This window comes from Zootermopsis nevadensis, unplaced genomic scaffold (assembly GCF_977971745.1).
Source record: "Zootermopsis nevadensis isolate Lab colony 2312 unplaced genomic scaffold, Znev_1.0 Znev_ptg000030l, whole genome shotgun sequence".
NCBI lineage: Eukaryota > Metazoa > Arthropoda > Insecta > Blattodea > Termopsidae > Zootermopsis > Zootermopsis nevadensis.
Genome location: NW_028259162.1, coordinates 9259964 through 9275556, shown reverse-complemented (window position 1 = coordinate 9275556; position 15593 = coordinate 9259964). Strand labels below are relative to the sequence as shown.

Sequence of the window (15593 nt, the reverse complement as noted above, 5' to 3'; positions counted from 1 at the left end):
AGTCTGAATAATTTTAATCAGACAACGAGTATGACTTAGATCATGTTCCTGATATCAGAATCTGCTTGGAGGAATGTAGACTACGCACCAACAGGTGAGCCATTTGTTGGACAAATTTGAGTAAATAGTGCTAAAAGTAGTCAGATGTGACAAAAGTTGAAATGAAGTTTTTAGGGTAATGGTATTGATGGGTGAAGTTCAGAAAGACAGTATCAAAGAATAATGGTTGACCAATTCAACCATAGCCACATCTGTACTTTTACAGACTGTAAGTAGGAATTGCCCTGAAGCCATACAGAAAGCTTGACACTTCAGGAGTAACTCAAAGCTTGCCTGTTTTTGTGTATTTGTCACAGGTTATATTCCATTTGACCAACAGTCGCCAGTAACAATTCAGTTTGTAAGATTTGGGGTTTTCACAGTGATGAGTATGAAGATTTCTGTCTTCTGGGTTGTTGCTCTGTGTAGTCTGGTCGATGTTTACCAAAGTTTCAGAGGTCGCCCTCATGACGGAGGCAGTATGACCTCTGAAGCGTTGGTAAACATCGACCAGACTACACAGAGCAACAACCCAGAAGACAGAAATCTTCACAATTCAGTTTGCCAAATCAAGCGTTGGGAATGATCCATTGTCAGGTGTGTTCACTACTGAAGCATTCCTGAGCTGAATGTGTTTTCGAATGACCTTGTGTGCAAACGAATCGACATATTTGCGCATTACGCTGAAGCAGTGACTAGAAAGATCAAGGAATGCGTGTTGATATTACTATGATTCGCTCATACTCCCTTATCTGTTACGACAGATGTCACTGTTTGCACATATAACATAGGAACGTCAAGGACAAGCCGCAGTAGTTCGTAGCTCTCAGCAGTGGAGAAGTGTTAGATAGTGCGTGATGGCTCTCCCAGAAATCAAATACACCAAGGTGAGGATGACTTTTACTTTTTAGATACCATCCACCCTCCTTGTTAGCAATTTAGAAAATGTAGTAATCTGTTGCATCCGTTTGTAAAACGGGACAAGAAGTCGGACATCAAGTCGAAGGCATCCATTGAATTTTACATTATGTTGTGAGAATGTTTTATAGGAGGAACAATCCATGAAAAATGTTGATGTTCTGTTCATGGAGACTAGGAATTTGCGTCCAGAAAATGTCTCCTTAACGAAAATCGTAGATCAGATACTCAGAAGTCTAATGATTTGAGTGTTTGGTAATGTAAATGAAATAATTTTTCTCGATTTCAAACGTTGTTAAAACATATAAACAGAACCCTTGTTTTGCACGCTTTCAGATCAGAAATTTAAGATTGAATTACTTGGGGACAGAATAAATTTTCGAATTTGTTATTTTAAAACAACCCATAAGATTTAGCGTTTGTAATAAATTTGTTCTCGGAAGACGATTTTAAAATCGCTATTCTACATTATTGCGTTTGTCTTGCCATGTCTATATTTTAAGTTACAATTGAGATGTCCTTCGGAAACTTAATTTGGATATTTTGGAGTCCCTTTTTTGGTTATATCTTCGGTCACTTAATTCATTAACCAACCCCTGAATCTCATTTATCCGTGAAACGAATTACCGAGAACATGTTCTCCACCAAACTGCGTTATTCAATTGCTTGTCGAATTCAAGCCCGATAAGGAAATATTTGAAGATTAGCCGTGTGCTCAAGATCTAATGTTTTATATGTGAATCCAACCAGAGATCTGTGATGTGTAAGACCTTTATTAACGCCCATATACATATTTTCGAATCGTTTCCTGTTCGTGTCCGGGTCCGTGCTGTCCGGATAATTTTGATGTGTATTCCGTGCTGTAAAAATTATCAAGGATGATACTTCTACACACGGACGGTCACGCACCGCCCTGAATGATGCTGGCATGTTTATAAATAAATATCTGCAGTGTAATTCACGGACTGACGTAATTCTGTTTTCTAACTGAGGTACTTGACTGCATACAGTACGAATACTGATTTCATATTCCATTTTACATAGAACATTAAACGAATGCTGAGACATTCTAAACTATTCATGACATTTAATCTCATCATCTGCAGTTTCCTCAAACAAAGTAGCATTTTCGCCCTCGATCTTTCTTACCCCCCCCCCCCCCAATCCCCGTCCATGCTTTATGAAATCTTTGACGCTTATTAGCTACCTGTTTTTTTATGTAGAACCTAGCCCGTAGCTAATTCTTCAAAGAGTAAGCTATACCCCTACAGCGCTCTTCTTTCCTAGTAATTTTTCTCCTTAGTTTCAGATGGTTCTGTTTGAATGCGATCTGTTATGTAAGACTCTTCAGAAATATCAATTGTCATGATGAGATTAGCAAAGTCGACCTTGACTTGAATGTTTTTCTTGTTTGCTGGTGCCAAGGTCTTTCTAGACCCTTACATCTAATAATGGATTACTTCATATGGTTTTATAAGTTATACATTATTTTAAAAATTAGTTAAGATACCGGTTTATCACTTGACAGTAACCATGAACTGTGATATTTTCAAGCTCTCATGAACGCCTATGTTACTAATATGGTCACGTCAGGTTTTGCAACTATAAAGCTCTTTAATTTACTTAAAAGTTTGTTTTTTCTCTGGTATTGAAGGTGGCATTTTTATAACCTAGGGCCAATATTTAATGTATTGATAGGCATGTGTATACATGAATTATCATCTCTGGTCCTGTGCAGAGTGGTATATCTCTTCACTTTGGTTCTGTTGTTGAGCTATTTGTTCTTTTTTCTCTTTTTTCAGCTATTCATTAACAATGAGTTTGTGGATTCCGTCTCAGGCAAAACTTTCCCCACTGTGAATCCAGCCACTGGAAAAAAGATTGTTGACATTGCTGAAGGTGACAAGGTAAATGGTTCACACAGCTTTAGAATCCTGGTTCTTGATTTATAGGATTGACTGAATTTTGGAAATTTTATAGAAAATAACTGCGGTAGATACAGGTTAATTGGGCCATTGGTTAATCGGGACAACCGTTTATTTGGGACAAACCTTAAAGAACAATAACAAATCGAGCAAATAACCGGAATTTCCTTCGCTTATTTGGGACACCATGCCGTTAAATTGGGACAGTAAGTGCTAGATGGTGCGCTTGTGGCGCGAGGCGTGGAGTAGTCAGTGAGTCATCGCTGATTCACACAGAAACGAAAACGTGGTGTTCTGATAGTGTAGCGATTCTCCTTGCGAGCAATAAACAGTAAGACCATTCAGAACTGCTTTGCTCCAGTGGTTTTAAGCATTCAGGCTTGGAGATGCCAGATACGACCGATAGTGAAAATGGCGCCATTTTTAAAGTGCAACACGTCAGAAACTACGAAGAGTTTGCATGCATCGACAATAGTCTTCAATGTTACAATGAAAATTAAGATTGTAAGGACGCAATTGTTGAACAAATTGCAGCAAAACATCAAAAGAACAGGAGAGTGATGAGGATGACACACCTGAGCTTGTGCAAGTGACTAATCAGGATGCCAGGAAATTTGTTGCTGGATTACGACGCCACTATATGCAGGAAGGCAAGAAAGGCAGCCCTATATCTGAACTAAGTACCTGCTCTGATTTTGTTCAGTTGCAGTCAATCAATGGCAGGGTACACTCGATAAATTCCTCCAACATCATTAACTGTTAGGAACTACATGCATACATTAAGTTGAAATTGTTTTTAGCGTAAATATTTTTCTCTGATCTGTACCATTTGTTCCAGAATTCATTTCCAATATTTTTGTTGCCCAATAAATCATATTTTGTTTTAAACCTTTTCAAATCTTTATGTGAAACTTCTCATAATTGTGGCAGCAGCTTTACTAGGCCAAAGTGTTCTCCTCCCTATGTGTCCCAGTTAACCGGAATTCACTGTATTCCCAGTTTTCACCACGTAATGACATTGTATTCAACAATCAAACATATTAACATGTTGATCTGTTGTAGTAACAGCCTTCCCCATACTGAGGGAAATAAGTAACAGTTTGACATATTGTGGACTTGTGAGTTCTGTGTTTGTTTGGTGAAGAATTAAGAACAGTTACATTTAATTCTCTTTTTACATTATCTCTTATTAGTTTTACATTGTTTACATTAAGTTGTGCTGACCTCTTCCTCATCATTTTATGGTTTGTCGCAGGCTGATGTCGACAAGGCTGTCGCAGCTGCCAAAGCTGCCTTTAAAATAGGTTCACCATGGAGGAAACTGGATGCTTCTGCACGAGGGAAACTCCTCATCAAGGTACAAAATATAAAAATACATTACAAACCAAGTGATGGTCTTTAGCATACTTCATTTCCCTACAGTTGAAACAACATCTTAATCACTGAGAGACATATAGGTAAAAGCAGTATCATGAAATCATCACTACATTATAGTCTTAGGTTTTTGGGGTTAATTTGGACATCTCAAATGTATGTTGAATGCAGTGTCAACAGTAACCCTCTCTCTCGCTCACTCTGTTGGTTTGAGTAAGTTGGTCCAACTGTTAAAATTATTATAAAAAAATAAGAAACACTCATCTACTCTAACCAACAAGTTTATTTCGTTAGGAAAAGTTTTGTCTGGCAGTGGTTACAATTTTATTTGAAAAGTTTTAAATAAAAAGTCTATAGCATCAAGTTTAAAATTTATCGTGTTTGGAGTGAAGTGTTTGAGGTTAGTTACAAATTAAAGCTTGTACAGTGTAACAAATAATTAATTATTAAATATTCAGTTATTATTAATTATTCAATGATTGATACATTTTATTTTATGAATATTTGATGGGTTGTCCCTGCATTCAAATAATTTAAATTGTATGCAGTTCTCTACTCACAAAAATAGTGAACTGAAACTTATATCAGAGAAACTGCTTGTAACTGGATCATTATTTTATCACAAGGAACGGTGCATTTTTCTTGACACCTGAAGTTAGTCCAACCATATGACCTCATGTCTTGATTTCCATGTGTGAGGATAGGTTTGCCAGAAACATTGAGACAGGAACAGAATTGACCCAAGACTGCCTGTAAATTGTTATTGAAATTTGAGTGAAATTAAATGCCTGTGAGGGTGTATGACCACTCATTCAGAAACTAACATTACTCTGATGTCTTTAAATATAAAAGTATTATGAAAGCTGAAAAATTGCATTATTTTAGGTTATCATTGACGTTAAAATGTACAAATCTGTTTCGTCACATTTTGTAAAAGTAAATAAGTTATAGCAGAATATTTGAGTACACTATATTTATATTTACATCCTGTTAATTTACATAGTTTTAGCAATAACATAACACATTGTTTGTATGTGTTAATTCTGTTTGGAAATTTTGTCTTTACTCTTCATTTTTGAAGTTACATGAAGTTTACACTTTATGTAAGTAGGTAAATAAGTTTTAAACTCTCTGTCAGGACTACTAATAACTTTCCTGATATGGTCATCATCATTATTTCTTTGGCTTGAAATTGTTTCATCACTGTAACATGTAGAATGAATTACAAAGACTTCTCTTTAATGGGTAAGGCAATGATTTTAATTTTCTCTGAGATAGATATAAAGTTACTGCCTAAATATGCATGAGGTAAATCACTATTTATATCAAACCTCCAAGCTTTAGGCTTGTACTCTTTAAAATATTACAGACATTCCTAACCTTTCAAGACATCAGGCCACACCCAACCGTTCTTATTGATTGGCAGGACTCCGTGTTGTAAATAAGGGCATATTACAGGTTATTTAAATCTTCACAAAACGTTTTTTTAAATACTTTTATTTGCACACAAATTCAGACTCAAGTGAACATGGAATGAACCTTCAGTTTCCACAAAAGGTACCTAATATCTTGAACAACCAAAAGACTGTTAAAATCTGAAGAAAGACTGCTTCATGGAGCAAAAGAATTTGATCTTACTTCAAATAACAAGAATGTCTATCTGAATTAGGAACACATCTTTGGTGCTTAAATCAATACAAATTATGTTTGTCCTTTATCGCTCTTATTGAGAACAAACGCTATAATGATGCAGTAGCATAAGTAGTTAACAACAAATGCAATTGTTTTAGTTGGCAGATCTTCTGGAACGTGATACTGAAATCCTTGCAAAACTGGAGTCTGTGGACAATGGAAAACCCTTCAAGGTAGCATTCTTTGACATAGCAGTCAGTGTAAATACTTTGCGCTACTATGCTGGCTGGTGTGACAAGGTACATGGCCAAACTATCCCTGCAGGTGAGTGAACAGAAACAATAAATTTTGTGATACCAGATTTTAGTTTAATTGTAAGTTTTCAGACTGATCATTTTGCACAGATACATCCAACATACACAGACTACCATCCTTAGGTATTTGTTCTTTGCCTGGGATCAAATTTCTCTAGTTTGGTAACATTTAAACTTACATTGACTAAATTTGTTTTTTTATCTTCTGAGTGTTTTCTTCTAAACTGGAAATATACCAATCTGTCAGCACTAACATTTTTTGAAGCTGTATGAAACTGGTATGTTAAAGATAAAATTTCCCCTTTTGTGAAGTTGTAAATGTGGGATTGTAAAAGTAGTTTCTTCTATAAGGAATTATTTTCTGAATATTCAGCTCAGAATCTTTTGTCCTTTCATCTCCTACATAAGAATGTAAAGATTAAAATACTCATAACCAAAGTTTTACCATTTGCTTCCTGTACCTAAGACAGAAGAAGTAACAGGAGAAAGTTGTACAGTAATTTATGCACTTAGCCAAATATTATTCAGATAATCAAATTATGTACAGCAAGTCTGAGTAAGGCACATAGCATGCCTGTGAGAAATGATAAATGCATACAGAGTATTAGCTGGAAAATATGAGGAGAAGGTATCACTTATGAGACATAGATATAAATGGGAGGATAATGTTAAAATGATCTGGAACGAAGGAATATGAGAATGTGGATTAGATTCATCTGGCATAATACAGGGACTGCCACATTTGTTTCTGCATTGTCTGTGTAATGTTATACAGATTCATTATCTACCGTTGTACCTCCCCTTTCTCTCACGATGTTAACAGAAGCTTACTGCTTGATACAGATGGCGCAGTATTCTCATTTACTCGTTTGGAGCCAGTGGGTGTGGTTGGGCAGATCATCCCATGGAACTTCCCACTCTTGATGGTAGCCTGGAAGTTGGGTCCTGCTCTTGCAACTGGGTGCACTGTTGTTCTGAAGCCTGCAGAACAGACTCCACTTTCTGCCCTCCATGTTGCTGCCCTTGTAAAGGAGGTACATAAATGAAAGATATAAATTAGATGGAATGGAGCAGTCATGTTTTGTACTGTTTACCCCCTCTTTTTTTTAAATAAAACAGTAGAATAGTTTCCTGAAGAGGTTGATAGATTTTCAGCTGAATCCAATAAGCTGTTACCAACATCACTAAATTATATGTTTTTATTTCAGCTAAATGTCAGCAATGCTTTTATATTGGTTTAATTTTTCATCTGCAGGCAGAGAACACCACAAAAATGTTTTCAGATAAAATATCACTAAAGTCTACTGCTGATCGCTGTACTCAACCATCTCAGTCAATTCTGTGTCTTCACACCGTCATTCTTTTAAAAACTTTTTAAAATATATAAACATAGTTACAACTTGGCATTAAAGAGATTATATTATTCTCTCATCTCTACATTGATCACGAAAGTGATTTTTCTAGTAAGGTTTCATCAAACTGCATTTAAAGTAATTAAAGGAAAGATAGATGTGTAGGATAGAGGAAAGAAAATAAAAAATCTGCTTTTCTCATGACGTTCTGAAACTCTTCTCTCCAGGTTTTCCTGTGTCCTGTGTGTTAGTCACCTATATTTTTCTCCTTACTCTTCTGGAGTATCTTTATTTTATATTCTCTACTCATGTCCATGATGTATGAATTTTACATTGTTTATGTTAATTTTAAATATCCTACACCCTTGTTTGTATTCCATTTCTAAATTTTCCCTTCCCTTATACCTATTTTCTATTGATGTAATTTACTTCAGTGGTTTGTTGTTTGTGTCCATTCTTTACAGCTGTGTTTTGCTATATGGAAATAAGTTGGCCTAAAAGTTATTGTAAGTCAGTGCCAGTCTCAATTAGTAAACAGCTTGTTAATTTTAATTAACCCCTTCTGCATCCTTCCCCACTTCTTGCCTTCTGCGCTAGGAAACTGCCTAAAAGTGACAGTAATTTTTGTTGATATTCGTTATTTGTGAATTATTAACAAGTACCTTCTGCTGGTCTCTAGATGCCATCTGAAGCATAAACAATTTACTAAACTGCTTAGTATCACAGTGTTTACACAGATGGCAGTGCATACCACTTTAAATAATCTGTTTTGTGTGAATGTTTGCTTATGGTTACATGATCTCATAGTCTTGAACATGAGAGTTGTAGATATGCTTATGGATGAAAATTAATTAAAAACTGTGCGTGTGCAACACAGTAGATAATTTCAGGCTATTTGTAATTGCTGTCATTTGAACTCAACAGAACTGGTTGTGTATATATTCATTATTTGTTGTCTGCAGGCTGGTGTCCCTGCTGGTGTAGTAAATGTGATCCCAGGCTATGGACCAACAGCAGGTGCAGCTATCACAGCTCACCCAAATGTTTCCAAAGTGGCCTTCACAGGGTCCACAGAGGTAAAACTTTCTGTTTTAGATTCAAGATCTGTGATGTCTGTAGTTTGAGAATACGAGCGAACAATATGCTGAACTGTGTCTCTTCTGCCAGTAATAATTCTCTCCAATTACCCATGACTGAAATTAATGAAATCTACCTTGGGTGCAAGGATTCCTTCCCTTTTCCACATAAGCTGAGTCTAGGAAGGTTGAGATGACTGTAACTGGAGGCATCTGCTTAAGCACTGATAAACAAGACATAATAGAGGCTTTGAATTCAGCACTACATTGACTCTGTGGAAAAGTTTGTTTGCAACTTTTGTATGAGAATGACACTGTATGATTGTTGACAATTATAATAATAGACTGCAGTTAGTTGACTTGATACCATTCCTTCTAGTTACTGTTGTCTGCAGCCCACTGAATCAGTATCATATTTTTTTTATAAGTATTCCTTCAGTAAAGCTCCATCATCCTAAAAATCATCAATATTACTACCATTGGCATGGATTAAGTCTTTTGTTACAGCTGCAAGATTTATAGATCCAAATCACAAGTCAGAAATACATGCTACATTTCTACACAACTCTATGTTGTTACTCACAAGTACACATTTTCTTTTGTTACCATTTTTCTTTTTCTATTTTCCTTCCTTCCTTCCTTCCTTCTAGAAGTTCATTGAAATATTCTGTTCACATTTTGTTTATAGGTTAATTAATTCTTTCTAATTTGTGACAGGAATGTGGCTTCTCAGATAAATTCTAGGAAGCACAATATGAAACAAAACCATATCAACAGACATTTAAGCAGATTATTTTCTCTGGAATTCTAGATATTTCTTTCTGTTTCTCCTTTAAAGAGTAGGGGTTCATACCTCATACTCTTACGTTAGTTTTCTCTTTGTATTTTCTTGTCTAGAAGAATATTCATACCTTGCAGTCTGTGAATATGTTTGGTCCACTTACATCTCATATTCTCTGTGTTTATGTTTATAGTAAGAATACTGAGTCTGTTTCTTACATTTTGCTTTCTTTGTCTATCTATCATCATAGCTTAGGATCCTCATTTCATAAATTAACTTTCTCTTTTTTAATAGTTTTTCCTCAATACTTCATTTCACACTTATATGGGCTGACAGACTACAACTGTTATGTAGAATTTAGTTTGTGTTTCTATTCTTTTTCATACATTATGTTCTATAGCACTGTCAAGATTTCTTTATAAAGCAACAGAAATTATCTACATGATTGTCTGTTCCCAGGTGGGTCGCATAATCATGGCAGATGCAGCCAAGTCAAATTTGAAGAAAGTGTCCCTGGAGCTTGGAGGGAAGAGCCCCCTTATTATATTTAATGATGCTGATGGTTTGTATTTCAGTACATCTCTTTCACTGAAATACAGTCTGAAAATTTATGTTTTGACAGTTTCAGACATTTTGTAAGTATGTAACTTTCTCTGTAAATTGGCTGTCTCTTTCTGACTTTACCAGAGCTATTCTATTTCAGTTGACCATGCAGTGGAGCTTGCACATCAAGCAGTGTTCTTTAATCAAGGACAGGTGTGTTGCGCAGGCTCCAGAACCTTTGTGCATGAAGATATCTATGATGAATTCATCAAGAAATCTGTGGAAAGGGCTCAGAAGAGGAAGGTTGGAGACCCCTTCACTGAAACGACCGAGCAGGGACCGCAGGTACATGTTGTGGAAATCAAATTAGATCTCAGTGCTTGGAATAGCCCTAACCGGTGGCATGGAATGTCAAAAAAGTGTGATAGAGCATATGAGAAAAATATTTAAACTCTATAATAACCTAAATGTCAATTAGCAACTGGAAATTTGAACTAAAAGTTTAAATAGTACAGCAGTTTTCTTTTCTTCATTCATAAGCATAAAATTGTCAGCCCCCTTAACATTATTTGTACTCTCTGGTGTACCCTTAGTAGAATGATTTACCCCATTACTTCCTCTAAACCATCCAAGTAGTTATAATATTAATTGAAAAGTGATGAGATTTACTTAGTTGGCAAGATAGAAGTGCCCTTAGCCGCATAACAACCCCAACTAGCCTTTAACAGTAATTCTGATGATAAGGAATTTCTTGACCAGGTGTTAGCTCCTCAAGAAGGTTGTACTCCATGAAGATAATGAAAAAATGTTTGAGACAAATGATGTTTGGTTCAAGTCTGTCTGCCTGATTGTGATGTTAATGTTTCAAGTCTTGATGAATATTTCAAAGACACCTCCTTTTTTGTTTTAGTTTTCTTCTGCAGTTCACTGTAGAGGCATCTGATATACGCTACCTTCCAACCATCATATCCAGTTCCTGCAACCATCTCTCTGTCCCTTAGAAGAGGCCTGTCTAACCCACATAAGCTTTTTACGAAATTTTATTGTTTGACTTTATGGCCCACACCATGCAACTTGAACTAAACAGTGATAGATTCTGTTCTTCATTTTAGATTGATGATGAGATGTTCAACAAAGTTCTGAATCTAATTAAATCAGGAAAATTGGAAGGAGCTAAACTGGAGTGTGGAGGGGAACGTTTGGGTGACACTGGGTACTTCATCAAACCAACTGTCTTCTCGAATGTCAAAGACGATATGACAATTGCTAAAGAAGAGGTGAGGTTATAACATCATATGTAAGGAAGTTTGAGAACAGCAGCTATGTTCCATCAGAAACACATGCACACAGAAAAGAACACTTAGTGTCCCAGGCATTATACACTGCAGACAAACTATGTCTTTCTCACTTACTGCTTGTCAAATCCCATATTCTGATATGATGTAGATTGATTGTAGTGAATAGTGTAGCCATCCAAAAAGATTGATTTCACAATGTTGCCAACACAAATATAAATGCTAATCTATATTTTGCTTAGAATTACAGAATGTACACACTTCTAAGGTCATAATAACTGTGAGGTAGTCATTGTTTGTGTTTTGTAATACATGGTTTGTTTATTATTGCAGATCTTTGGTCCAGTGCAGTGTGTTCTCAAATTTAAGACCTTGGAGGAGGCCATTGAGAGGGCAAATAAGACAAGCTATGGGCTGGCAGCTGGGATTCTTACAAAGGACCTCAACACAGCACTAGTGTTTGCCCAGTCTGTAGAGGCTGGTTCTGTATGGTAAGAGACTGCACCTTAAGGCAATGTCCTATGTAAGCGATAACAAGCGAGCTGCATAAGCAGCATGGGGTGTCATATGAAGCGAGGAATCGCTTGATGTGTCCTACGTGAGAGACTGCAATAGAAGCACACGGCCTTCCTGCACATGCACCTTCCGTGTACTGCACGGTCAGAGCTTTCTTGCGCATGCGCCTTACTGGCCAACGCAGCGACTCGCGCGAAAATATCAAAATATTTGATCTCAGACTTTGGCTGCTTCCCTCTCCTGACCGCTTCGCTGGAACCTAGGACAGCGCCACACAAACAGCCAGTTTGATATTTCCGCTTCATCCACGCAACTCGCATCCCTCACGTAGGACACCAAGTAATAGTATGAAAGATTCTGGAACATCATCCCTAGTTTCCTCTTCACTTCTTGCTACATCACTCTTTCTTATTTCTGTAAAGCAGATGGGAACATAAAACTACAGTGAATTCCAAGGAGCAGGAGAATAAAGTACTTGTAAAGATGCTGTTTTATAAGTCTCACATCACACAGTGAAGCTGAATGATCATCAAAAGTTGTTTTTTCATGTGATACCTTTCTTCATTATTTTTTTTCTGTAATACGTGTATTATATTCAACAAACTGAAATTTTGATTCTACATCATATTTGCCCAAGAGCAAATTTTTTGACACACCTATAAACGTTGTTATCTTAATGAGATGTTCCTAAACTATTCACTATTTGTACTGCATTGTAAGTTACACCACTGACTATGACATAACCTACAAGAAGAAATGCAAAACTCTGCATCACACTGAAAATTTTCAACCACGGATAATCAAGGTGTGCTGAAAGTGATAGATATGTATGATTATTCTAGGGTGAACTGCTACAATACTGTAACTCCCCAGACTCCATTTGGGGGCTACAAGCAGTCAGGAATTGGTAGAGAAATGTGAGTATAATGGAATTATAAAATGTGAGTTTTGTGTATTCATAGTATGATGTTACAAAGCAAATTGAGTGACAATGATAATACAAAGGTTTAAGTCATGTGTCATACATCTAATGAAGTTTCATTGCTATGTCTTAGGTTTACTTTTAAAATTCAGGTGAAAGTAAATTCAGCTAATTATTGTATTAATTGGTTTCAGGGGTGAAGTTTCTCTGAAAGAATACCTCCAGGTTAAAACTGTGACTGTTCAGTTGCCATACAAACTGTGAAGGAAAATACTGCACCTACATGTTTGACAATTGCAAGATATTCGTATGTCATTACTGGATTGTAATAATGGGCACTGCAGTTATTTTAACTTTGTGAAACAAATTTTCACACTGTATATTTTTTAATCATTATTCTCTTTGCTTACCTGTGGTACACTCCACCATATGGTGGGACAGACAGGAAGCTACCTCACACACATTATGGCATTATATTCAAAGCAGGGTCAGCAGCTCCATTTACCCAAGAATAAATCTGTTACTGCTTAATTTTGTGCTGTTTTCTTTGCAACTTACAAGTACCAATAAGTATAAGAACTCTCTTATATAATTTAAAGTGATTCAGCAACTGGTCAATTTATGGGCAGTCCAGCTGCACTGGTTATTATTAGACTGTCAACACATGAAACAAAAATTTCAATCCTATTATAAACAACTTAAAAATTCTTCTTCTCTTCTCCTTCTCCTCCTCCTTCTTCTTCTTCTTCTTCGGCGGCTCTCCGGTCCGTATTCAGTCCATGGCCTCCTCAATTCTCTTCCATTCGGTCCTTCTGTTAGGTCCGTCTGTCTGAGGTTGAGGTTTCGAAACATCTTCCTTTTTACGGTGCAAGGTTGTTAGCCTTGCAACCAACCCCCAACCTGGAGGACCAGAGTACCTGTCTTAGTCTGACATTGAAGATTTTTCGCTACCGTGAATCCATTACTAATCTTGTCTGTGAGAATAGTGCACCATATGTGAGATTTGAGGTTCACACAGAAATGTGTATGAAGATGGCTGTTACCAGATGATGATGGAGGCAGTAATCTGCTCTGAAATATCGGTCAACATCGAGCAGACTGCATTGTGCAATATCCCAGAAGACAGCTTGTTTTGGTGTGTGGGATTAAGCAGGGGTGTAATTCTAAAAGATAAGAGTGCTGGGGCAGTCCGTTACACAGTTTTAGATTGAATGAAATGGGCATGACTTATACGAGTCCTTTCTTATTACTACTTAGTGATATCTTTACACTTTTAAATATAGAATTGAGCAATAAACAGCTCCTGAAATGCACATAGATCTACTTATGAGTGTGACTTCAATCTCAAACAGAGAGGGGTCAAGAGTTAAACAAGCCCTCAAAAAATCACCACTTCCCAGGCTTGACTGCAGTCCTAGCATTAAAGTAGGAGAGTTTCTAATAGATGTTGGGAAGACTGAGGGAAAGAGATCACATGGAAGACCTAGGTGTAGATTACATAATAGTTTTAAAAAATACCTTAGGTAAAGAGTGTGAAAGGGATTCATCTGGCTTGGTATGGACTGGTGGTGAACTCTTATGAGTATAGTAATGAATCTTTGGGTTCTCTAAAAGTCAGGGAATTCCTTAACTAGGTTGACCAGTATTAGGTTTTCAAGGACTAGGCTTTATGAAGTTTGTTCATTATTTATAGATACAGAATTAATTTACTGTCCTTTCAATTTTGTCACAAGGCCAGATATAACCCATAATCTAATCATGTGAGCATCAGAGATAGAATTGATCTGTTATTTAAATTCACACACACAAGATTAAAATGTTGATATTAAACATTGAAATAACTAGATTTTTTATAAAAATATATGTTATCCTACAATAAAGGCATGTAATGTTGTTTATGGGTGCAAAGGAAGAACATTACATTTAACAAGCTTAACAGTAGAGCATTTAGGAGAACAACTGGGCCAAAGAGAAATTAATCAATAGGGGAATAAATTAAATTACTTAATGAGGAGCTTTATAATTTGTAAGATATTGTAGATGCGTCATATTGTGATTTATAAGTATTAAAAATATATTAAAATTGGCCGTCAATCACAATATAAGATAATTAAAAGATTAAAATATCATTTTACGTTCCTTATCGAGTACTCGATTTACATGTGGAACATTTACGACATGTTTCGGCTATATATAGCCGTCATCAGGTGTTATATTATAAACTTTTTAACTGAATTACTGATTTTTACTGATATTTAAGAAAAATGAAAACTGAAAATTATTAAATATCAGTAAAAATCAGTAATTCAGTTAAAAAGTTTATAATATAACACCTGATGACGGCTATATATAGCCGAAACATGTCGTAAATGTTCCACATGTAAATCGAGTACTCGATAAGGAACGTAAAATGATATTTTAATCTTTTAATTATCTTATATTGTGATTGACGGCCAATTTTAATATATTTTTAATATTTATAATTTGTATTCATCTAATTGTCTTATGGTTTGTAGAACTTCGAATGGCTGCAGGGAAAAAGGAAGAAATGCATGCAAAATTTGGGCTGAAAAGCAAGGGGGGAGAGAAACTAGGATAATATTAAACATTATATTACAGAAGCAGATGGGATTTGCAATTAAAGTGGTTCAGGATTAAGCTATTGTGGCTAGTGTTTGTAAATACTGGCTATTAGTTAACCATCAGGCTCTACAACAATGAAATTTCTTAAAAAGTTGAAGTATCATAGAGTTAGCCATTTTAAAATCTTCAATGCTAACTTGTGTATTGGAAGTATACAGGATTTATTGCAGCAACTATTACAATTGTTAGCTCTGCTGTATTTTTTTGTAAAATCCCTATTTTGATCCTTGGTCAAGTTACTGGCAATAATAAATGAGGGTTTT

At 36.0% G+C, this 15593-nt stretch overlaps 1 protein-coding gene and 1 long non-coding RNA gene across 2 annotated transcripts in view; one reads left to right on the top strand and one right to left on the bottom strand.

Annotated features, from left to right (window-relative positions):
* The first annotated feature begins 785 nt into the window (after nt 1–785).
* Nucleotides 786–13218, top strand: LOC110838041 (retinal dehydrogenase 2). The gene is made up of 12 exons (XM_022080817.2): nt 786–926; nt 2760–2864; nt 4138–4239; nt 6047–6212; nt 7046–7236; nt 8517–8630; nt 9871–9973; nt 10115–10299; nt 11067–11231; nt 11583–11740; nt 12608–12682; nt 12882–13218. The coding sequence occupies exons 1-12, from the start codon at nt 897–899 to the stop codon at nt 12949–12951; spliced, it is 1464 nt and encodes a 487-aa protein (XP_021936509.1). The 5' UTR covers nt 786–896; the 3' UTR covers nt 12952–13218.
* Nucleotides 12693–15593, bottom strand: part of LOC147872129 (uncharacterized) — a 3147-nt gene continuing 246 nt past the window's right edge. The window contains exon 2 of the long non-coding RNA XR_015537975.1: nt 12693–13587. This is a non-coding gene — a long non-coding RNA (uncharacterized LOC147872129). The remainder of the gene's footprint in view (nt 13588–15593) is intronic.